At 40.3% G+C, this 25,877-nt stretch overlaps 1 protein-coding gene across 4 annotated transcripts in view; it reads right to left on the reverse strand.

The window, feature by feature from the left end:
- Positions 1–25,877, reverse strand: part of epha4b (eph receptor A4b) — an 82,158-nt gene that overhangs the window by 38,862 nt on the left and 17,419 nt on the right. For 3 of the 4 annotated variants that reach the window (XM_041992864.1, XM_041992863.1, XM_041992865.1), the window contains exons 3-6: positions 21,984–22,184; positions 20,550–20,657; positions 19,801–20,152; positions 2,109–2,264 (exon numbers count right to left, since the gene is read on the reverse strand). In XM_041992864.1, the coding sequence (XP_041848798.1) occupies positions 2,109–2,264; positions 19,801–20,152; positions 20,550–20,657; positions 21,984–22,184 (817 nt within the window). Of the gene's footprint in view, positions 1–2,108; positions 2,265–19,800; positions 20,153–20,549; positions 20,658–21,983; positions 22,185–24,268; positions 24,286–25,877 lie in introns of those variants that run through there. The other variant, XM_041992866.1, reaches the window with a different exon arrangement.

A 25,877-nucleotide genomic window follows, 5' to 3' on the forward strand; every position in this document is an offset into this window, starting at 1 on the left:
CCAGCCTGAACCTGTTGAGAAACATTGTATAGTGTTGCTGTCTTCAAGCTGCTGTCTTTCCACTACTGAGCCACAGACATTCATACACTGAGCATTGTCTATATGTTCATTATATAGTAATTGCAGTTACTATTAAGAAAAGAATTAACAGCGATTGAGTTAGAAATGAATGAACTGATCCCAGCCAGGGAGTGGGACAGTTAGCGCTCAGTTAATGAGAACACAGACTGAGAGTCCACCCGACTGTAAATTTGAATGTATGAGAATCATATATCACATCTCTACATTAAATCATTTTGCAAAGAGAACTCATATGATGTTACAGTTTTGATCCTTGACTGTAGAGAAGTCTTATTTTATCACAGGATGTTATTAAACACTTTGGTGTTGCACTGCAGATAATAAGCCTTTTTATGTTTTTGTCACAGCAAGCAAAATAAACAAATACAACAAGTAATCCTATTTTATTGGCTAACACAGTGCCAGAGCCCTCTTGAGCCCTCTGCTTTAATGACCCTCTGCAGTAACATAGATGTCTTAAAGTTTATTTAAACTGTTATTTACTTTTTTTCCCCCTTCTCAAATCTTACCCAGGATATTAAAATTCTCCCGACTGTCTCTACTTCTTTATATTTTTTGGAGCTGTTGTTGACTGAATCTGAGGAGGTTTTTCAAATGAGAAATTTAAAGAAAATAGAAGAAAAATTCCAACACATCAAGGTAAGCTAGCACAATGCCATTCATGTTGCATGGGAACTTCTGATGTGGAAATCATTGATTACAGTTCCTCACAGCACAGCATGGTGCAGGTATCTCAACCATATGGAAATTCTGGAGTGGATGACCATTTCACTTGACATCTCATCAGGTCCTGAATGAGCAGTGAGCCCCAGGGGGGCACCAAGAGAGGCTGGGACTTTCCTGATTAGTCTTCCCAGTAGCAACCCTCTCTGAGGTGCAGGAGGGATGGGGGAGAACTGAGGATGGGGGATGGAGGGCATGCTGGGTATAATTGAGGCTGTCGGTCATAAATCTGCCAAAAGGGTGTGTTGCAAATTTTCTTTAATGTTTTCCTCGACCCCCACCCCTTCCTCTTTACTCGGTAGCTTTAACTGTCCATCATCACTGCTGCTACTGATCAGCCTTTTATGACACTTAGATTATTCGACTCCGATAGACCACTTTTCCTCCCACTGTTGTATTCTTTGTCTGGGTTTTAAGTGTCATTCCTCATGTCTACATGACTTATTCTTTCACCTTTTCTACTTATATTCTCATTTTACCCCCTCAGTCCTCCAAGAGAGCACGTGTGTGTTTGTGTATGCGTGTGTGTGTGTGTGTGTGTGTATGTGTGTCTGTGTGTGTCCATACATATTTGAACAAACCGTTACTCATACCCAGCTGATAACCCCTGTTACATCTCACCTGCTCCAACGATTAATGAGTGTAATCTACCATAACCTGATAATGGGTTTGGATACACATGTACACGCCTGTGTAGGTGTGTGTGTGTGTTCCCCCATATTTCTTTAGCTATTTCTGTCTCCACCATGCCCAACATCCTATTGTGCTTTCCAAACTCCACACCTCTTCTTCTATCTAAATCCATCTCTTTGTGTCTGTCTCATCCCCTCCATCTTCCCTCCTCTCTTCTCTTCAATCCCTGTTCATGGGGATGTGGCCCAATCCCTTTAGCCATGTAAGTGTGTTTGTGTGTGTGTGTGTGTGTGTTTGTGTGTATGTGTGTGTGAGAGAGAGAGAAAGACAGAGAGGCGGACACAGAATAACAAATATCATCGTCTTTCTGCCAGAGTATCAACCATATCAGCATCTCATCTGAGATTTTCACTGGCTGTAGCCACATAGCAATGGCTGTATGTGTGTGTTGTGTAAGTGAACAGCAGCAGAGGAAGAGGAGGGTTCACAGAGGTGAATACATATAGAAAAAAAATAATAGGAAAAGAGCAATGCAGTATAAATTCTTATAGGACTATACTACCCACGAGCTGAAATGCAATCCAGTTATTTTATAACATAAAATATAAAAGAGAAACTATAGCAAACACTGAGCGTATCATGAATGTGATGCTAGTTTTTGTATCACTCACGTGTGCAGGCCATTGAGCGTGGGTCAGTCTCAGCGCGATAGAAACCTTTCTCACAGATGCACTCGATGGCTTGTTCCTGCGGGGACGAGCTGTGAGGAGGACATTTGGTGCAGTAGGCATCTGTGGCCGAAGCTTTGTAAGTTCCAGGTCTGCATGCTAGAACAAAGATGGACGAGTTAGAGGATGCCCCCACATAAAACCCCATTATACACACTTATTAACCATAAAAATGATTGTGACTCTGCTGTGGTAGCTGTTCATGCTTTGAAGCACTGAACCACCAAAACCACTAGTTAAACAAGGGAGAACTTTATGGCCCTATGAAATTTTGTTTGTGGCACCGTAAATGTTCTTTGCTGTGTTGTATGATAAGCATGAGGCAAAATATATTAGACTCAGAGTAAAATAATACTTTTTACAGCAAATATTGCTGGTGTTCATGCAGCAGTTTGCAGCTCTGCAAGAAATCCCATCCCAAGCACAAATGCTTTTAAAGTATAAAAGTTTATTGCAACTTTGTTACTCATTTAATCCTACCAATGCAATTTGTGAGCTCTTGTAACATATCTAAAACATCTTTAAAAAGTAGTTGAGGCGCAAGAGATTTGAGAACTCAGATGAAAATAGGCCTTAAACAAACTTAGTTTTGCCAGAAAAAAATGTACTTTTCTGTCATTTGACTTGACTTTAGTGTAGTTGTTTTCAGTGGGATTGTTGCAGATATTCCAGGTGCTTTCACTCATGTTTCTAACATAAAAACATATTTTAACAATAACAGGATCTTAAGTCTTCTCATCTGGTATACTGGCTTTCTTTATGATTAAATTCAGGTACCATAATTACTTTGCTGTGGTTCATCAGAGTCATCAGAGTGTGCTAAGCTGAGAATAAGGCCAGGCTCTTTTAGGTTCACAAACATTATTAAGTTTAATTGTATAAGTGGTCTGTGAAAATGTACAATTGACTGGGCTTAGAAAATTACACACAGTGTTATCACTGAGCAGTGTTATCACTGATAGCAATCATGATCGATTGTACAAAAAAAAAAAAAAAAAAGGCTGAATTTGCATAATCTATAATTATCTTTTAGGTTGTATTAAAGTCCAAATGCAGTACAACAAAAACATTGGGAAATAGAAAACGTAGGGGAAAATTGCTGTATAAGAGATACTACAGACAATGAAATGTTGTGCCGCACTCATAGCAAAAGGCAAGAAAACAAAGTTTGATTTGATATACTGTGACACAAGGTCTACGTGAGATCTTTTTACATCAGGCTAAAGGCTGGTAGAACCACAGGGTGGTACAGTACAATAACACAGTGCTACAGCACATCAGCTGCCATTTCTGTTATATAAGCATTAGATGTTCGAGCAGCCAGGGAACAAAAATACACAGCTGCAGTCTCAGTTATAGTCACAATAACATAATATAACTATTGCCGTCGCTGTTACAGTGGTTGCATATTAGTCATTATGTGGAGTAATAAAACCGGGGAGGGGAAAATCGTGATACCACTCAATGGGAGAGCAGCCTGCTGAAATAGACTGGGGACTTGAATGATTTCCCTTTTGCATCCTAGGAAGTAAGATGGAATTTCTGACTTTTGCTTTGGTAATCTAAATCTAGATTACATATGAATTTATTTATACATTCATAGCCCTAGCATTCCCATCCAGCCAAGCCTTTCTGCCACAGTAGTAAATAGTATTACACTGTACAAAACCTTATGTAAGTAAAATGAGGGACTCTCAAATGCAATTTGAAAGAAGCCCTGTGTGATTGTGTGTGTGTGTGTGCACGCACATGTGGATCAATGATGCGACAGATTCCTCCAGGTGCTGATTGCATGTTCGTGTGCCAATGCGGAGTTAAGTATGCAGCAGGTGTGAGAACGTGTGTGTTCGTCTGCTGATTGCTTGTGCTGCTGGTGAAGGTCATGGATTTAATCAAACTACACGTCACTTGTCCCAGAAAGGCGGTATATTATCACAATAACACACACATACACACACATGCACCCACACACACATACACAATGCTGCTGTTCATCCACAGACAGCAGAATAGAAAAGTGGCCTAAAAGTAATGTGATTTCTCACTGTGGAAGTAAGTTCTTCCACCTGGTTGCTGTACTCGCTTGCATACAGACAGTATTTTTAGGCAAATCATTCATCATAGGGGAACAAAGTCCACTAGTCCAATCCCCAACAGACCTGAGAGAATACTGAAAAAAGGATATGGGTGTGTAGGTGAAAGGAGAAAGAAAAGGAGAAGGAAGAAAAGGGAGAGATAATTCTCAGAGGGTTTCTGCTCTATCCTCCCCCTGTCAGCTTCTACAGTATGGGGTACCTGTGTGTGTGTGTGTGGGTGGGTGTGTGTGTGTGTGTGTGTGTGTGTGTGTGTGTTCGTGTTGGCTGGGCTGTAGGAGCAGGGTGGAAAAGCAGCTTTTCTCTGGAGATGTGGCATCCGGAGAGCCTGGCTGGGCAGCCAGAGAGGCACAAAGGGCCCCGGTCCTGGAGGACACACAGGGCACCCCATGCCAGGCCTGGCGTCTATACAACTGCTTGATCAAAAACTTTCTTCAAGAATGGTCGCTTAGCTATAAGTGGAGTCTCTTTCTCCTAAACTGCTGTTTGCTGCTCTGCTTTTCCACCTCCAGCTCACTCCAGTTTCTCTTTCCATTCCTCTCAGTTTCTCCCGCTGTTCTTGCCTCTTTTTGTTCTCAAGCTGCTGCTCCTGTCTGCCCCATGGGAAACGTGTTACTTGACTTGGTTCCCTCATGATTAATGATTTACCAGAGATATGAAAAAGGTACAAGAAGGCTGAAGCACCAAGATACACTCACATATACATGGAAGACACATATGAGAGCAAAAGTTAAGAAACAAAGACTGTGTTGAGAAACTTCAATTTGAGCTATAACTTTGAAATTTTGCATTCAGTATGCAGAACTGAACACGTGTTTGAAACGTGTTGAGTATGTATTTTTCTTACAGCAGAGATAAAGCGCGGCCTCAGATCTGGTGTCTTATTAATTATTCATCTCACCAGAGAGAGTCAGTGTATTTATGCCAATCAATAGCTCTTAGATATGATATAGTTCTGCTATTCAAGACACACCCTCAGCATGAACTGATTGAGATGTGATTCTGTTGTACATGTACACTAATTGGATTCTGATTATTTTATTTCTATTATATATTACACTTTAAGAGCCTGCAAATATTTTCAATAACTTAAAAAATAAAACAGTGTTGTATCCATCATTTTGTGACACCCAAAGGAAATGATGTGCTAATCAATACATTCACACTCAGAAATCAAGCTAAAAACATGCAAAGCTTTTGTGTTGCAAAATCCCAGAAATTATTGTTTTATTTTATTCAGCTCTTTGTCTCAATCCCAATTGCTCAACTTGGTATAACCATAATGTTAGGATACAATTCTTATAGGCATCAAGTCAGAATGGTCATCTAGCCCTTCAACACGGGGTCTTGGGGGTCATATGGATGGTTATACGACTCCTCCCCTACCTGACACAAGGAATATCTGAAGGGTAAGGCCATGTAAGGGAATTAAGATTGAATCATTGTTTTCCTTTACGTCTCACAACTACAGCACTCTGGGCTACTCCCACCAGACACATCTGCTTCAATAAATCAAACTTTATTTATAAAGCAATAAAGCTTACAGAAACCCTTTGGCATGCACTTAATAGTAGATAGAAACTAGATAACTATATATATATATATATATATATACATATATAAAACAAAACAAAACAAAACTGGAATGTATATGAGACATTGATATTTGGTCTAACCATTCATTACGTAATAAAAATCTCCAAAAATAAAAAGAAATTAAAAAAATCTAAATATTTAAACTTTGCAAAACAAGAACCTTTTTGATATAATTGACAAGTCGAACATAATCCATTGCTACTTTTATTTATAACCACTTAAAGTGTTAATACTGAACTTTGGCAGAATTTTGTACTTTGTACTCTTACAAAAGCTACTTGCATCCTGCCTCTTCTCAGAGCCTCTTCCAGTACCTTGAAGCAAAATGTGACTGTCACATGATGCTCTAAATTTAAAAAAAAAAGTTGTCAAAGGCGGTTCCTCTGCTCTGGGATGCTGCAGGACAACGACGGCCCCCATGAATAAGCACAATGAATGTCAGTGTTCCATCAAAACAAGCCAGAAGCACTGAGTTTTCAGGTCAGAAACTTAGGTAGTATTACTTAAGAGGACCAGCACATCTGCAAGTATCAGAAGCTGGAAGATATAGAGGTTTGCGTTCTTAATTAATAGCTAAATCAATCAGTTGTAATTGTGTTTATTAACAGATTATACACTCTTTTGTTCTAACTTTTTGTCCTTTCTAACAGGAAGCATGAAAATAATGTGATTTATTGGAACAGTGGTTCTTAACCTTTACAGGAGTGTGACTCCCTTGTGGTATGAATATATTTTATTGCCTTTTACACGTGTAGCCTTTACAGTTAATTTGAATTATACTGTTCAGGGGTCATGCATAATATAAAGGGTTAGAGACTGCTCATGACTCTTGCATTACGGACAGAAATTAGCAGAGAGAATAAAAGTTTGCTATGTTTTAGTTGATAATGTCTAATAATTCCTGGTATCAGTAGTGACTCCTTCAGTCAGTTCAGGTTACATTAGAAGAAAATTGCTGGAGTTGTACAAGAGTGGTTACAACATGGTAAGGCAGTATTTGTTGAATAACAGAAGCTGCTGACTGTAATATTCCAGTAAAATCATTCAGATAATAGGGACTGTATAGGTCAGGACACAAGCACGCACAAAACACAAAAACATGCTAAATCAAAAAGTTATTATGATGCAGTCACCTTCAACTTGCTCCGTACATAAGCAAAATCCCAGCAGCTGTATGTTTCTCCTCCACTTCCCTTTCCAATGCTATTACTAGTTTTAGTGCTAATTGCTTTGTTCTCTCGCTTTCTGTCGCACATAGTTCAAGTCAAACACTGGCTCCCTGCCGGCTTTACCATAAAGAACATAAAGAGGAGAGGCTGTGTGTGATGTGTGATTGCAGAAGGGTTGGGGGGGATATGGCTAGGTTGTTTGTGTGTGTGTGTGTGTGCGCGCTATTGTGTGCGTATCAAAGTGTTCTGTAGAAAAGTTGTGTAAAGCTTGTTGGTCCTCGGGAGATGAGCTCTATAATGGTCACTATGGCAACAGGCTTTCAAGATGGAACCCTTGGAGTACCCCTCGAGTGCCACAGCTCCTAGAGCACAGAGCAGCCTGTGTGTGTGTGTGTGCGTGTGTGCAGGGGTGCATGTGTTTGTGTGTACGGAGGCGTTATTGAGGCAAGCTACTTAAAAATTGATACATCAAGCGTCAGTGGAGAAATCTAACAAGATTGAGTCTGACGTCCTTCACGGCCACCGGGGTCGCATCTGTGTGTGTGTTTATGTGTGTTTTTGCTCATGTGTACATGCCCGTGAAACCTGTTTCTGGTCATATTGACACACTAAATGAACTTGAGACAGACACTAATGAAAACAGAGTGCCTTATATATTAGGTGTTTACATGTAGAGGAATCATTAGGCGTGTGGTGGTACTTCACAACATAAGCAGATAATTTCAGTTAATGGCTCCTATCTACAATACCATGTTAGCTCTACAAAGCACATTAGCCTTTAAAAGCTGCAGGACTCAAAATGTACTTGTGTCTTCTGCAATTTCCCTTATAGTCTAGAAGAAATGCGTGTTTTCGGAGCAGTATGAGATTACTTTTATTGAGTGAAGACTGTTGAATAGTGCACTGCTGTGTGTGTAGGGGAAAAAAAGGAGTTGTTTGTGATAAAGACGTCAACATATAAGTCCAGCTACCCCTTCAAATCTTTAAATCCCGATTTTATAACTACTTTATACACTATGATCTACACTATTACAACTAATCCCGCAAAACTCAAACACACATGTGCAAAGTCATGCGTGGTGGCGATCCCATCAGGAGCGCAGGCACACCCGACATCAGGTGCCACTTTAAGACCATAAGTCTAAAAAGATAAATGCTGTATCTTTCAGATCCAGTTTATCAGCTATAGATACTATGCAGTCTGAAAGTGAGTCTTTTGTCCTCCACTTGTTGAGTTTCCCAAGATTAGATAAGGGGTTTTCAGCTAATGACTCTTGGGGACTAATTTTTTGCTAAGTTACTTGTTACTCTATGCTTGAACACAACTCATACCTTGAGTTAAGTCTTTTGTTTGACCCGTGAATGACTTAAGAGGTCAGTATTAAGGTGCAGAACAACACAAAAAGCCTTTCTCTGAATATGGTCAGGTATAGGAGCTGAAGTGAAAATCAGTAAAAAAAAAAAAAACAGCCAATGCATAAAAAAATTAAAAAAGCTTCATTGTGGGGAACTATTGCTAAGTACCACTCTAACGTCTTTTAAAAAAAATCTGGCTCTTTAGAAGCAATATCTAATGGAAGGGAAAATGACACTTTTGCACAGTACAGTATATTCTGAATTTGTACAAATACTCTAAATCTAACAGATGTGAACAAAGCCTTCTAGGAAGTAAAATTACACCTAACTAAATCTAGGTCATATCTTTCCTATCTGTGGACATACTGTATGAGGGATTTGACAGAAACACAGAATTTCTAAAAAAAAAAAAAAAAAAAAAAGAATTTAGAATCTATAATTTCAATCGCGAACAAAAATAAATCATGAGAGCTGAGTTACGAATAAGGTCTTGTTTTTTGATGCATTCTTTTACAGCACATGACAAACAACAATTATTGTTGATTGCAATACATAAACTTTTGCAAGAAGAAGACAAGTCACGATCACATGCATGAGGATCAGGCATGAGACATAAACCGTGACCACATGGAAGCCATATTCCTCTGTGACTGACACTTCTGAACAGACTCTCACTGTGTTTATGGAGTTTTATGAGTTACATACTGTATATACACAAGGGGTCAGACCAAATATCAAAACGGCTCGTGATGTCCACTACATGAAGCACATGAGTACTCTCAGGCTGCTTTCTGATCTACTCCCGTTACTTTGGATACCAGCCAATTACTGAGAGCAGCCAAGGGGAACTTCGAGGACGAGGCGCGCTTTCCTTGTAATTCTCTTTAGATCCGTCTTTTCTCCATCTTTCTCTTTTTCTGTTTTCCCTTATCACTCAGCTTTATTGTGTGTTTGTTTCTGTTTTTGTCTGTGTCCTCTCTGCCTTTCTTACTTCCTTTCTCACCATCTCTTCTTGAGTCGTGTGTGTGTGTGTCTGCCTTCATATGTGTGTCTTTATTTCCCAGTGGGCTGTCTGTCATACTTTGACCCTGACCTTCTCCAGAGCTCCTGCACAAATATTTACTCTCTCACTGACAGACACACACACATACATAAACCACTCTAGGAAAGAAAAAAAAAAAAAAACAGTGAAAGACCAGAATCTCAATTTGAGAGCAATTACAGCAAACACACCTAGACGGACACACACTTTTCTAGCAGTAACCCAAGCTGATGGATCGCTAATTTTGAGCCTGTGTGATTATCGTGCAGTCTAAAAACAGATTAAATGGATACCAGGTGCATGTGCATGTGTGTTTATGTGAAGGGGGTCATGGGCGAGGGACGAACAGAGAGAAAAACAAGGGGAGAAAGAGGAAAAAAAGGGAGAGAACATGACAGGCCTATAGAAGTCTGTTGGGAGTTTGCTTTGCAGTCTGAATAACTTATTCTGTCTGTGCTGCTATCAAGGTAAAGGCCAAAAAAAATGTACAGATTCACCACCTCCTTTCTATGAAAACAGCCAAACAGACAATGGAAACACAACACACACTGAAAGCTCAAGTCTATATACATTTAAACTTTTGTTCGTGCATTCATTTAGTCTCTCAAGGGACGCATTGTTCATCTTCATTAAAATCCCACCCACAGAGCTTTAACACATCTTAAACACATACACCTCTCCCCATATACACGCTAATACGTACACACCATTGCGGTAAACGTGCCGACATCAGCGGGCCCCGTGACCAACAGAGTGTGTGTAGGAGGAGCGGTGTGCCTCCTTTCTTCACCCACGTTATTTTCAGTTCATCACTCTCAATAATTCATCCTCTCAGGCAGAGAAGGAATGGAGAGCTCCTTGGTTCTTTCTCTGTGTCACACACACATACACTCTCGCTGATGTACCTGTCAAGTGGTAGGCTATATTCTTGCTGACTTTAATCTGTGAACTTTGTCAGCCAAACTCGCAGCAAATTGAAATGAAATAGCAGGAGAATGTGCCCTGGTATGTTTTATTCTCATTCAAGGCAGAAGTTCAGACCGATGCCAAAATCAAGAGTTACAGTGATTGAATTTATTGTGAAATGTGAATTACAGAGGGGGCACTCAGTGAGTAACAGTCCACTTTTGACATGAAAACTTGACGTTTGAGACATTGTACATTACTCTGGTAAAAAGTCATCGCTGCAGCCCCCCCTGTTGAAAATATTCTGCAAAACTTTTTGTCCTTCCTCAAAATGCAGCACAGGATGTGCTCAGTAAATACGGTTTTGATAGACAAAAGAGCTGTGAAGAAAATAACCTAATTTCCTGTAAGGTAGCTTAGCCACCCTTTGAAATTGGCTGTGATGGATAAATGCTCCTGAAAAGCAAAAATCTATACCGCCAGTCTCGTGAGGTTTGTTGAGAGAATCAACTGTGCGAGTTTTGGTGAAAATTGGGGGGCGGGGGGCAGAAGTGTGGCTTTTTTTTTCATAGGAATCCAGTGGCACAGAAAATCCGATATAGCAGAAATCAACATCATGGGGGGTAACAGAGAACAGATGAGGAAAACATCACCTCTTTGGTTGAGGTAAGTAATACTAAAGCAGCAGAACAGTGAAGAAAGACAACACTTCAGAGGGCTTCCTCATCTAACGCATCTATAGATTACAGAAAAATCATTTACTATGAATCACTATAAATTAATATATGTGTGCATGTGTGTGTATGAAAGTATTAGTGTTATCTTCCACCTCACAGATACACAGCTGCTTTTCAGTGAATGAAGTATTCCACAAATAATACTTCTCCATACAAGAAGTATGGAGAATTGAAACACACGCCAAGGGCGTGACGTCAAGGGTATCACATACAAAAGAATCCTTCCTTGGTAATATTGTCGCTACATGTTCTCTTTGTGTTAAAAAAAAAAAAAAAAAACATCAGCTAATCAAAGTCCCGTATGGGCTTTTCACCTGAACAAAGCTTATCAAAACATTTGCCCATGAAGAAGCCTTGAAAGGTAATAGAACTCATAGACCTTAATGATGCCCTTTTACCACAGCAATGCAGCTGTGTGCAAGCAACCATGAAGTAAGTAGATGAAAATAGTGGAAGACATTATATTCATGGTTTGTGCAGTTATTTTGGTCGTATTTATCTTCATATTAATTTAGTATTATTAAAATGGCATGTATATTTCAGTAGCTGAAACTAAGAAGACATTTTCTTTATGTGTAACAAAGATGAATAAAACACATAATAAGCTTTAATACATTCATGTGTAAATTCTACAGATTGCTTTTTCTGGCTTTTGAAGACACCAATAAATCTGATTTTTTTTTTTTTTTTAACTCCAAGAAAGACTGAAGTACCTTTCCTGCCACAGTTAGAACTGAGGGTCAGCCCCAGCTATTGTAAATATGTTTGTAGGCATAAGTAAATGAGCAATAACTATGTTCCTTTTGTTTCAGAGCACTGGCATGCATCTGTCCCTTTCACCTGCTGCATGTTCTGCAGTTCTTCTGCCTCTCAGCTCTCCCTTACAAAAGTTCCAGTACCTCTGCAAGGCATGATTCAAGCCTGCAAAGGGCCCTGCTGAAATGGTCCAATGCTATGTTACAGAATGTTCCAAGAAAGTAAGAAAGACATAAATATAAAACCTAATTTACCATTGGTTTCATAACCAAAAATGAAACATAATTTGTCATGTCTCTTGTCAGGCTATTTGTGACTGTCTTTTTGTTCTGGCTACACTGCAGCTAAAAAGTTCTTTGAATTTCATCAAGGGTCCTTTTTGGCTTAAGAACAAAGATGCAGCTGTAATATACACAAAAGCATTGACAAATTGGACTTTGAAATGGTTACATCTGTACTTTCTAGTTGAGCAAAAGTGGCTGTGTAGCGCTGGCCCAATCGGCCTGACAGGCTGATCGTACATCTGGAAGCCATCCATGTACTAGAAAAAGAGTAAGGGGGGGAAGGGGAAGGGGAAGGGGTCAATGGCTGCTTTCCTGTCCCTGTGCTTCCTGCTCGGCAGACCCAGTGGCTCCCCGCATGCTTTGTCCGCTCTCCTCGCGCACACATGAACCAAATGAAGAAATCTCAAGACTGATTTAACACTATTGCCATGTGAAAATTATGAATTTTCCCCTGAGTGCACAGATATTTATCCAAAACTGGAACTGAGCAGCATATGGAACACAGCCAATTATTATGAACTGTACTAAAATGAGACATACTCTCTGCTCTACACCTCTCTCCTCTCTTACTGCCTCTGTCTGTGGGGAATAGAGCTATATAAAGATGGGAGGAGTTGAAACATGCATTAACAGTTTCTCAGTCCTTGGCCTGCTTTCCTTCTTTTCTCCTAGGGTTTGCTCATACTGCTCAACCCACTGCACCAGACTTGGCTGAGTCGTCCAAGATCCAGTCACACTAAAGCCACCTCTTTGTCCTCAGGTTTGGCGGTAGCTAACACCTCAATCATGCAAACACTAAGGGGGCTAAGTCGGCTTTGGGGCTACTCAGCTTATGTGTGGCGAGTTATCGTCCATGTCAAGAGAGGAGCTGTGCTTGGAGATTCTGTGTGAATAGACATTATCTGGGTCAGTGATGTGTGGGTATGTAGACGGGGACTACGTGCGTATAGAGGATATAGTGAGAGCCTAAGCCTTTGTGATTTTGTGTCATTTATTCAATCACAAAAGAGAAGAGATGTGAAAGAGGGAGAGGGAAAAGGGATGGAGTAAAAGAGAGCCATGTGAGGGAGAAGAGATAACAAAGAAAAAAGGAGAAATGAAGGAAAAGGTGGCTGTCATTACCCAAATGAATGAAGAGTGAAGTGGGACTGGCAGAGCAGCAGAAAGACACGCTCACATAGACAGCTGGAAGGACTGATGACTGGCACATATTTCCGTTTGTCCTTTAAGTACATCTGGCTTGTAATAACAACCTGCTGCCTGACACTTCAACAGCTTAATGCCCTAATGCCTGAAGGAGTGGACACACACACACAGACTGACTGTATATATATATATATATATATATATATATATATATATATATATATATATATGTATAACAAGAGTAGTAGAGCTTTATGAATAAGCTCAACTAGTTGTCTAAATCCTTCAGTTAGCTGTCCACTGCCTTCGTACAGCACACCTTCTTTATACTCTCAAGCTCCCTAAGCTGCCACCATGAGATGGGGAAAGAAATGAGAGCAATGCGCTTGTCTCTGTGTGTGCGTGAGAACATGCTACTGAAGGGTGTTTTTGACATTCAAAAGTCAGTATCTGACCAACATAAAAATGCTGCCTTACCCCCCCTGCACACAAGCGTGTTCGTGTGTGCACACAAAAACATGCACATGCAGCCACTAACGCCTTTGTTGTTAAGGATGGAGGCAATAAATAAATGGCAGATTTTGTATTTATCTTTCAGCACACACACATGCTCTCGATTTCACAGGTGTAAAGATTAGCCTTTCCTGCAACTGATCCCTGTTCAGACCTTTCATTATGAAAACAGGCTCGTAAGAGGATTCACAAGAGTCTTTACTTTAAATTCTGTTGTGAATATAGTAAATGTCATGCAGTGTTCTAAGTGGGCATGCTTAAGCATGACCAAAATATTTCTTTTGTTACATCTACCTAAAAGTACATCTTTACAGAGCTTTTTACAGCACATATATCATAACTCTGCTTGAAGTGGAAGTTTTCTTACAGAGAACAAAGTTTTAACAGTAATTCCCTCCCTGCTGAGCTGCGGTCAGAGTCTGGTCTGATTGACTGAGCAACTGAGCAGGAGGCCTGTGATTGCTGCCTGTTATGTGCTATTTTTCTTCTTCGTTTTTTTTTTTTTTTTATATCACCATGCTCTTTTATGATGAACGTCTTCATGGTAGTACTTCTGTTCAATATTGTCTGGAAGTTACCACATTAAATCAGTGATATTGCATATTTTATTCTTCAGTTTATGGACAGATTAAAATATATTTTAAAATGTATGAACTTTAGAGCCAAGTGGAGCGTCTTCTGTGGAAACTGGACAAGGGCAGGGACAATTCTTGGCAGGTGATGGGATTGATCGATGTCAGCGCCTAATACAAACAAACTTTAACCCATCTCATTAACAACGTACTACTAATAGAATAAGTCGCCAAAATTAGTCATTTAGTATATTTATAATATAACAGGTGCTATAATAATCAAGGCAAACATCTTTAGGTTTGTCATTACACCCAAATCCTGCCCACAGATGCTCGTTTAGCGTACTGACGGGTGCTGATATCATGGTTTGATCACAAAGGCATAGCTTGGAGGAACTGGAGGAACTCTCTCAGGATCAAGCACTCAAGAATCTCTTGTTTTATTCTCATAATCACTTAGAATCTGAGCAAAGCAGCTTTGAAAAAAACTATGAACTATGAAACTAATCATTGGAACCAACAACAACAAAAAAGGGCTCTCCAATCCACTTTATTTATAAAGCACATTTTGAAAACAAAGACAAGTCTCCAAAGTGCTGTACATCAACAATCAACAATAATCAACAATACTACTATACATCATTCAAAATGGTTAACTAATGGGTATAACTAAGTTAATGGGTATAGAAGAAATTGATATTAACACTCTTATCTATAAAAAAGCTAAGAAATGTATTCCACAATTACTCACTAACTATATTTGTTTAAATTGACTATACTGTACATTTTGTAAGACATGGAACTATCTGGAGTTTGACCCTGTTTCCCTTTGTATCACAGTGTTCTAAATATTACCAGAGCTGATCAGACAATTCCTACAAAATCAGATGTACACGATTTGTTACTTAGTGGTTTGGGTGAAAAGAGCAGCAGGTGAGCTAAGTGGAATCAGTGACGTGACTTTGAAAGAAAATCTAAGTTCTTGCCTCATGCTGGGAGCCTCTAACAGACAAATGAATAAGAAGAAAAAGGGGAAACAAGGAGTCCATTTGACAGCTGTAGCCAGCGGGCGTACTTACAGACATGTCATGCCGACCCATATTACATTTGCCCACTCAGAAAGAGAAAGAAGAGATGAGAGCATGAAAACTTGTGTAGAGGTGACAGGTGTCTGTCCTTTCTTTAGTTCGTCTCCTCCACCTCTCAGGCATCTGAGGCAGTAATTGGTGCTGTCAGACACAGTGAAGGACAGAATGCACAAACACACACATAGTCACAGATGTAGATGCATACACACACTTCTGCCCTTCAGCATGCACCCCTAGGGCTTAAAGCAAGAGAGGTTTGAGAGAAGTATTCACTGCATTCACTACCAGCTGTGAGAGACAGAGACAGCAGAGGAGGGCAGAGGAGTATGTGGTAGAAATGGAGGCAGTCACAGAGAGAAACAGAGAGGGCAAACAGGAACAGAATGCACAAGAGACACAGAAAGGAAAGAAAAGCAAGAGGAGGAAAGAGTCGGAGGAGCTACACGGACATTGGGGTGGAGAGGGGTGGAGGAGAAGTGACAAGAATGTGTGAATGTGACCGAAAGGCAGAGAGGAATGGAGTATGTGTTTGAATCAGAGTGAGTGGGATTATGCAACCCCACTAGTGACAAAGCAGATGAGCATGATTTCAAGTGACTGAGCAGAGAAGCCATGGCCTTTCTAACAGTGTCTTCAGTGCATGGCTCCGGATGAAAAAAAGAATGAAATAAGACAGAGATCCATGCAAATACAGTAAAACAAATGTATGTTAATCCGTAAAGGATTACAATTCTTGATTACAAATATAACCAACAACTGATTCTGTCAGCACTGATTCAAAGCCCTCTCCACTGTGTACATTTAAAATTCCACTTCACAAGAAAAAACCTTTCCACTAGCAATCCACACACTAAAAATTCTGCATCTTGCAATAAGGCATATCAGCTTGCTTCTTTCAACAAATTTCAACAAACACTGGACAAGTCAAGGCTGGAAATGGCTGGCACTGTTGAGCCCCAGCAAGATGGGTTGCACTGCTGAGGGTCTTTCTCTCTGGAGTTTGTATGTTCTTTTTTAGGTTCTTGAGATTCCTCACACTGCTTGTGAGTCTAAGTTAGCCATAGATGTGAGCGTTTATACCTGCCTGTCTCTGTGCTCGCCCTGTGACGGACTGGTAAGCTTGCTTCTCGCTGAATGTCAGCCAATAGAGTGGGGTTTTGTGCATTAATAAGATTTGTAAATAACATAAGTTCATGCCAGTACTGTGTATCATCATTGCCACTTCAGTTAGTGATAAACTGGAATTGAAATGATAAATATTTTTTATCTTAACCTCTTGGTTTTGTTTGTGCTTATGTTACTACAAAAACTACAACTTCTCTCCACAAATCCCATTATGTTTCTTTTTCACAATCAGTTGATTCTTCATCTGTTTAAACTGGGAGAACATGTCTCTCATTGTCTGTAAGCAACTTCCTTTTAAGCCCTGAAACAGTTAATCAGATTTAATCTATTTCCGTGTCCACCATTAATCACATCAAAACACATACACACATTGAAACACACTTCGCCTTAAGGGATTAAGAAACATTGGGCTGTAAAAGACAAAAAGAGAAAGATGAACCCTTGATCTATAAATGTTTAATGAGTGCAGACAGAGGAGATAAGGGCTTCTAGGAGGAGAAGGGGGGGCAGAGAGAGAAATGGTGAGGTGAAAAAGGAAGACAAAGCCAGAGGAGATGGGTGAGCAGCAAAATGGGTGGCTTGTAGAGAGCGGGAGGTGGAGAATGGTCTAATTATAGAAGCAGACACCAAATCATGGTTAGAAAATAACAGAGGGAAGGAGAAAGAGCCAGATATGGAGAACTGAGAAAGGCTGTAATAGGAGGTGTCTGGTGTTTGTATAACACAGAGAGAGAGGCTAGTAATGATTCCATTAACGCTTCACACTGAGAAAGAGAGACAAGGGAACAGGGGGAGAGACGGGGAGAACGGGAGTCAGGGGGTGAAGGTGAGTTGTAGAGAAAGGCCAAGCAGACTAGTAAGGCTCACACAAAACATAAGGCAACAACTTGTAGCATCCGTGCAGCTAAATGGCTAAAACGAAGCACCCACAAAGAGAACAAGACAAAAAGAATCCAAGACATCCATTAAGTGACTTGCTCACAAGTACCATGATTTTACAAATGCCTCTCCAGGCCATTTCTGTATTTCTCTCCCACACCTCATCCTCTTTTTTTTCTTTGTGTGATAGAAAACAAGAGAGGATGATTTAAATGCATTAGCGGCATGTGTTGTCCTGGTGGAAGACCTCCAGACTGTGTCAGGGCAGGAACCTTTGTTTGGAGCCTTTGCAAAGCACAGAGAGGACTCTTTAAAAGCATGGCCCTTGTTCTCATAAGGACAGATTAAAGTGCAACATATCGGGCTGTTGTACATCTCTGTGCCCTATTATGTCTTTTCTGCCTGTTAAAATGAGGCCGATTATGGATGCAGCTACATTAGCCGGATAAGTGAATTGTGATGAGGGAGGGAAACAGTCTGAAAATAGAGGCATGTGCAGGCAAAATAGCATGGCCGTCAAAGTGATTTGAAACAAAAGAAAGTTGGTTTCCAGGGTAGGAATTTGGCATTATTTCACAGGCAACAAAAAGACATGAGATATGTTTGGCTGACATACGTGGGACAGGAAATTCTCCTGCGGTATGACAGGGAAAATTTTATTGCTATGCAAATCCCTTGCAAGATCCCGCAAAGACATTTTTCCTAATACTGAGTAGGTGGAGGAGACATCCCTGCGGTAAAGAAGCTTCTGCTCACCACAAAGGAATTAAATCTCTTGAAAAATGTGTCTTGCTTGTTTCCAAAGTAATTACATCAGACAACATGCCTTCAAATGAACAGAACTCATCCTTCTCTCCTGTGCTGAAGATACAAGACACCTGTTTTTTCTTCATGTCCACACCACATCTGTCTGACCACAACTGACCGACACGTATATTTTCTGACCTTTAACCTTAGCCTGTCAATGAGAGTCTATCATTAACTATGCTGGTAACTCAAGCACAAATACAGAAATGCATTTACACACACATGGATACACACTAGCATACTGTTATTGAGTTAAAAATAGCTTGTTAAATGCTCTGACAATATTGTATTTATTCTCGCTGGAGTCATAAAATGTAAGTAACAAACTGATGAGGTCATGGAAACCACTAAGGTCAAACACTTTGCTGTGTCAGACTGATTTTAAGTAAAGCTCCGATGCAGGTATTGTGATATAGATCTACACAGTGAAGGAAACAGAATCATTTCAAAGCCTGTCAGTGAGATCACCTGATATATAATCACAGCAGATAGACAGACAGACAGACAGACAGACAAGACATGTAGCTTAGCAGTCTGTGTCTTATGATTGAGATGCAGCAAGCGTTCTGCCACAATCTGTGCACATTACCAGTCTGCAAACTGCATAGCACAGTTTGTTCTTATTCAGTAGTCTCCAAGGCCCAGCTGCCAAGTTTTCTGAGTGTCTTGGCTGCTGCTTCTCCCAAACAAGTGAAATTGCATTGTGCGCACCCATTTCAAGTCTGCAGAGATGAATATCTATGATTCCATTTTCTTTTCGGGAAGGAAGCGAGTCCTTGGGGACAGGTGACAGTGTGAGCGTAATACAGCTTCCTCAGTCAAATGCATGCATGCACAGTATGCACACACATACTAACTCATCCATATACTGCACACACCATCTGGGGAATTTTACAACTCAATAATCTGCTTCCAAAGGCATACCTTTTCCCTTTCTTGCGACTACACAACACACATCAATAAGCACCGTCTCAAACACACTCATGCAGCTCTCCTCCATGAAGAAGGAAAAATAAGATATTCAGCTCTGACAAACACACACAAATATGAAAAGGAGATGCCTCAAAGCAAATCCGACCCCTTTCTTCTGCAAGAGCTGTCCTTGGTGTGTTGGGGGTGGCGACACCCACACAAATAAAGTGCACCCATAAACTAAATATACGGAGTTATCAACATTATGCTCTCAGTTTCACAGCAAAGTTTACCAATGTGTCTGCATAAACAGACATGCTCGCATTTCAGGGAGGTATAAAAAGATGGGAGCACACACACGCACTGTTTTTACATTTTTACTCTTGACTCGATGCCATGTGTAGGTTGTGAGTGATTTTGCAAGATACTTCACATCAGTTTTTATTTACCTTTCAGAAAGCAGGCAATCATTTATGAGATCTGTGCATGAACTAATATAAACTGCAGAGCTGCATATTTTTTTTTTACAAAAGAACATCTCTGTTACTCTTGTTTCATGTCCCTCTCTGTCTGTCTCACTTCCTCAGAAAAACACATATCTAAGCACTTACAACTCCATCCCATACATGCCTCACCACCCCTCACCCAACTTACGTTGGCAGACGTCCTTGTTCTCCTCAAAGCCCGGTTTGCACACACATCTCCCGATGGGAACCAGCCAGCCTCCATCTGCACTACAGTACATTTTGGGAACTTCGAACTCTTCAGAATCATTCACGCACACACCATGGACCTCAACCAGCGCCGTGTCTCCCCCTGTTATTGTATCGGGGAACTGGGCCAAGTTAAGCACAGTGAGCGGACACTGTTTGTAGAAGACCCTGACTGAGACCAGAGCAATACAGGCACCCAGGTCCTGGAAGGCCAGGTAGAAACCCTTTTTACTCAAGTTGCTGATGTCTCGCACCTCCGTGTTCAGCTTCATGACACGGTCACCAACATCCACCTGTGAATAAGAGATATTCATTTATGTAATAGACATTCAACTTCCTACCTGAAAATAAAATGGGCATCATCAATCCTGACAGTTTTGCTAGATAAAAGCAAAACTGATAAGCTGGATCCAAACTCAAATTTAATTTGATATTTTGGAAATAGTGTTTATCTAATTTAGGAAAGCTACCAGTCATATACAAAAGTGGAGCTTAAAGGTGAAGTAGTATAAATTTATTATGGAAAAACAGTCAAAAATATCCTGCTAACAGTTGACTTCATTTGGAAATTTTAACTGAAATTACATACACAGTCCTAGTTTTAATGAAAAATGCATAGCATACTGATACTACAAAGGTCCCTGTGTGTGTGTGTTTATGCTTTATGGGTGAATGTGTGTGTATCCATACCTGTGTAAAGCTCTCATCTGCAGCAATAGTATCAATCTTGACATACTGGCTTTCCTTGATGAACCACAGGTTGGCATTGTTGGACTCATAGTAGTACATGTTGAAAGTCTGCAAAACGAGCAATGTGCATCAGTTCTCAAGCTGGATCAATGTGCAGTTATCAGACAAAACTTTAACAAAGCGTCATCTGCTTGTCTTCTAAATTCACTCCATCTATGTGTGTAGCCAGTCAACAAAGTTCTAAACTGACATGAACATGCAGCTCTCCACTGTGTCAGTGTAAATCCTCAATTCTTTCTGGATAAGTTGTGAAAGGATGTAAGGGTCAGAGAAAGCAAATATAACCTGAAACAGTGCAATAGATCCTGTCATGCTGTCAGGCTGATTAATGGATAAAATATAATAGTCATCAAAGATTTAAGTAAAAATGGGAGGGGGCAGGGTGGCAAGGAAAAGCACCCAGAGCATCTTTTATTTCATTTGCATCTTATTCTCATCCATCATCATCTTTTTATGTAGTCATGATCCATCAAAGTTTTTTTTTCAACTAGTGTGTGTATTTGTATTCACCGGAAAAGGCAAAAAATTTGCTGCTCTGCAGGACTATGCTTTAGGAAAGCTCTGATTTCATCTTTCCATTTTCTTTTTTTTTCTATCCCAGTTGCAATCAGAAACAACAATTGGCTTAACATGCATGTTTTTGTACTGTGGAAAGAAGTGTAGAAGAGTACCCACACATGCACAGGCAGAACACGAAAACTCCACACAGAAAGGCCACAGCTGGGGTTTAAACCAGGAACCATCTTACTGATTTTATGCAAGTTAAAATTATATTGCAAACAATAACTTTTCAACTGCCTGTGAACAAAGATGTTAACATGCTGTTTATGAAAATAGAATGTTGTGAAATTATCCAATATTCTGAAAAGATACCATCACTCAGTGTTCATTCTCTACGGTTGAGTGACTACATCTCTCTCCTTTGAACTTCCTATTATGTGTGTTTAGGGAGGGTTTTGTTTCTTTAGTGTCCTACTTTGTGTTCTAATTAATCTAACATTTATTTATGAATACAGTATGTATGTACATGTTTCAGCTGTCAAACACTGATTTCATGATAGCTTCAATTATGTTCTACAAGATCGTCAAATCCAGAGTAGTTATCTGAACAATTTCTGCCTCCATTAAGCTTTTGTTTTTCTTTGTTTTTTACTTTCTTCACTCCAACGAGCAGACAGTTACACAACAGCACCCATGGAGCTGGTCAGACTTCAATGTCTTGCTCACCACAAAGCAGCACAAAAGCAACAGGAGGACTTAGTCACACACCCCAATTGTGTGGACATTTGTTATCTAACCATTAAAGCTCCCATGCTGTCCCTGTGTCAGAAAGTCTGTTAGTGTGTTATCAGCAGTGTATATAATAATGCAGACCTCTTTGCAGGTACCAGGGACCCCTGGCAGGCTGTTACAGTCTCTCAGGGTGAACTTGATCTCAATGTAGACACGCTGGGCTCCATCCCGGTTGATGTGGCGCGTCCGCAGCCAGTTGTTTTGATTGGCTTCCATGACGTTACACACCTGGTAGGTCCTCATCGGGGTGTTTCTCTCATCCATCACACTGATCTCCTCCCACTGAGGAAAAGAAAGAGAGATATGTTATTTTGCTGTTTCAAACCTATTTTGACACAGTTTTAAGATCTTTCATAACATCATTGATTTTTGTTTTTCAAAGGAGAGCAAAAAAAAACGTGATGGAGCAAAGTGTGGGAAGATGGTAAATGAGGAAATTTAACAGAATTTAAGAGACGGAAAATAGAAGAAAAAAGAACCAGAAAGCAGATGAAAAATTTTTAAAAAGCACAACCAGAAGCAAGATGAAGAAGGGAGTGGAGAGATGAATAAATGGGCCTGTAGAATTTAGAAAAAATAAAGAGTTAGGGGCCTGCCGAGAAACATATGTCCTGAAGTGGAAATTGTTAGAACTTAAACATAAATTTGTAATGAAAGGCAGAGTGGAAGTGGAACTGAAGTAGCACATGACCGGTCTGACAACAGCATCCCTCAGATGTGATCTTGTCGCTTCATTAATAAATGGACAAAGACGATCTTGGTTCAGACATCGCTGAAGGGGGAAACTGGGCCCGAGTTCAGTGAACTGCGGTTCAGTGCAAACCAACACTAACTCTACATGTTCTGTTTTCATGTCTGGCTGAATATGAGTGATGATCTGTGTCAAGATGACTGAAGGAATGCCTTTGTCCATCCTGCACATGTGTGCAGAGCGAGCCTGCTTTTCTAAAGTGAATGCCTGATTTTTTAGCGCTTAAAGAGGTAGAAGTGTGTGTAAGAGAAAAAGACAGAAAGAGAGAAAAAGATGGAGAAAGATTGTTAGAAGGAGTAGGTAGGACAGAGCTACTTTGTCTCCCGTCATCTGCTACCATCTGTTTCCACTTCTGACTAAGGCTGTAATTGAGAACACTTCTCGCATGAGCAGGAAAACATTTCTATCAACACACACACACACACACTTACACAAATTTGCACACACACACACGCACACACACACACACACACACACACACACATACAGAACATTTTTATTCCATAAAGAGAAAGAAAATAAACCAATTTGGTTTCCATCTCTTTAGATATTTGATCCATTCACATAGAGGCTCACTGGATGTTTTAGACACACACACACACAACTCAAAACCCACAAACACAAACTGGATGACTCTGTTTGTGGTGACGGATGAGAGGACCACCATCTCTGCTCTAAGCTCCTGTCATCATGTTAAGACTAAAGCTTTAACCTCTAAAGTGTAGAGCATATGTCATCTTTGCAGCTGCCCAACAATATAAATATGTAATGTACACACACACACACACACACACACACACACACACACACACACACACACACATTGCATGCACCTGCATGAGCTGCAGTATGCACCAATGTTTCCCATTCTTCTTCCCAACATATGGACTGTTGGAATGTATCTTTTGGTATCAGATCATTAGCATTAGGGTGAGTGAGATAGCTAACATATGCATCTCGTCCAGTAGTGCAAATTATAATGCAAACTGTTTCCTGTATATTTACTGTGTGATGGTAACACTCACAAGAATAGCTTGTCTGTCGCTAAGGAAGATGTAGCAGCCTTTTCTGTGTATTAAAAAGTGCTACTAAAAGGGTACTACAGGCATTACGGCTTAAAGGCTCCTGACTTGTCAGTGTGTTGCAACTGGTGTGAGAATGCACTCAAGAAAAAATACACCCAGTTGTATTTTGCACATCCCAAATTTCAAAGAATGAAAGAAAATGCCAGACCAGTAAAAAGGAAAAAGAAGGAAAAAAAATTCAAAGAAACCTTCAAACAAGCAAAGTCCGAGCTGAGGTTGAATTCTTGAAGTTAATCTGATGTGAAGGCTCAACAACCCGTCAAAGGTTTGACGCATTTCCCCTCTGAGACCTTAGCGCTAAAACAGATCCACATACAAAAACACAAACTTGCACACACTCTAGCCCTCTCCCACATTCAGATGCTTTCAATCGCTATGGCCTCCAATGTGTATGAGCTGGAGCTCAAACAAAACTAGCTCCTTCTTGTTCCTGACCCAGCAGTCCTTCAGCAAAGAAACAGAGAAATGTAGAAAAACAGTAAAGATGAAGAGGAAAACAAAGAGGCACAAATCTGTTTAAGCTGTTGTACCCAGCTGACGCAAATGTCCCTGACATGCTGTTTAAAGTTTGAAGATTACACACAACATAAAGGATGTATCACTGGAGTCTAGCTCAACAATGTGCGCATGCAGCTACTGAGAGTCGCTGTGATCACCAGCACTCGATTCAATTACAGAACAAAACACAAGACTGAGGGAGAAAAGAGGAGAGCGAAGAATGAATGTTGGTAAATTACAGGCACGCCTGGCAGCTAAATAGACCCATCTGTGCAGACCCAAGACCAGTCGGACATCACAGGACAGTCACACACACACCCACCCACACAACCTCGCAACGCTGAGCCCCCTGGGAGTGGTGATTAAAGCATTTATGGGAATAGTCATTGAGGGATAAAGAGGGCTTTATGATGTCTTTGTTTATTTCTTTGTAGACAGAGTTTGGAGTGGCTGGATTACTGCCACTTCCTGCTGAGTGACATATTTCCCTTGCTGGAGAGTCTGTTCAGTGTTGCTTTTGCCCGGTCCAAGGCACAGGTGTGTTTAAGGACATTAAAAGAAACTCTTTTGCCCCATATTTGTCAATGATACTGCAGCTGCTTGAGACAAAATTTACTGAAAATACAACTGGGAAATGTTTTGATAGGCTCAAGAGTTTAGGCTGTCTCTTACTCAACAGCCATGTGCACAAATAAAACGCACACTCACAAACTGTTGTGTTGGTTCAGTGGGGACAGTAATTAACATTTAGAATGAAAACGCCCTCCCTGAACCCTCAATCACCCTGGCCAATCAGCAAGGAGCCCACCTGATTGCTTTGAAGTGAAGCAGAGACGTCAGATTGGGGTTTTAGTTAAACCATTCACCAGCTTAACATAATATCCCTCCCTGTGCAATCATATGATGGGTACACCTACGAGGACATAATTGGCCTGCAAACTCTTGAAACAAGCTCTGGCTTAGAAGAAGGAGGAGTGGTTAGATTTGGTTTAAACAGAGATGGAAGATGAGGTAAAAACGGGAAGGGTTGGGGACTGCTGAGCTTCTTATTTTCAAACATCATTAAAACGTATCTGTTTTGAATCCCTCACTAAGAAAACCCCCACACAGTGACAGAAGTGGGTCGCTTCACTCAGTCTCAGCCATATCCGGCCTCGCACGACCTGGATTAAGAGTGACCGGCGAGGGTCAAGTGTCGTTTTGGACTAATTCAGGTAGACACTGGTCTTATATTAGTGGGAATTGCCTCTCACTGGGAATAATCCCCAGGATTAAGGTTCATAGGTCAACTAGATAATCCTCTGATATGAAACACTGGGGCTTCTTGTAGTCCTTTTCTACCTCAGTGTATCATTCTTCTGGCTCTTTCTAGACTGTTTATTCCCCTTTAGTTAAAAAACAAGCATCAATAGATAATTTATCCATAATAGTATCAACAATATTTTTTTTTCCCAAAAGGACAAAAGTACCTTTTTATCATTGGTAGCAAGCTTTGGTAGTTAGTTTAAGTCCAAAAGGTGGCTGGTAAAAATGTTTTATGCTGTTTGTTTTTTTTGTCCAACAGATACTAAAATCATCTGCTAAATGACTGTAGAATAGATTACAATAGAATAGATACTTGCCTGAACTAATTTGCAAATT

This window comes from Melanotaenia boesemani, chromosome 8 (genome assembly GCF_017639745.1).
Source record: "Melanotaenia boesemani isolate fMelBoe1 chromosome 8, fMelBoe1.pri, whole genome shotgun sequence".
Taxonomy (NCBI): domain Eukaryota; kingdom Metazoa; phylum Chordata; class Actinopteri; order Atheriniformes; family Melanotaeniidae; genus Melanotaenia; species Melanotaenia boesemani.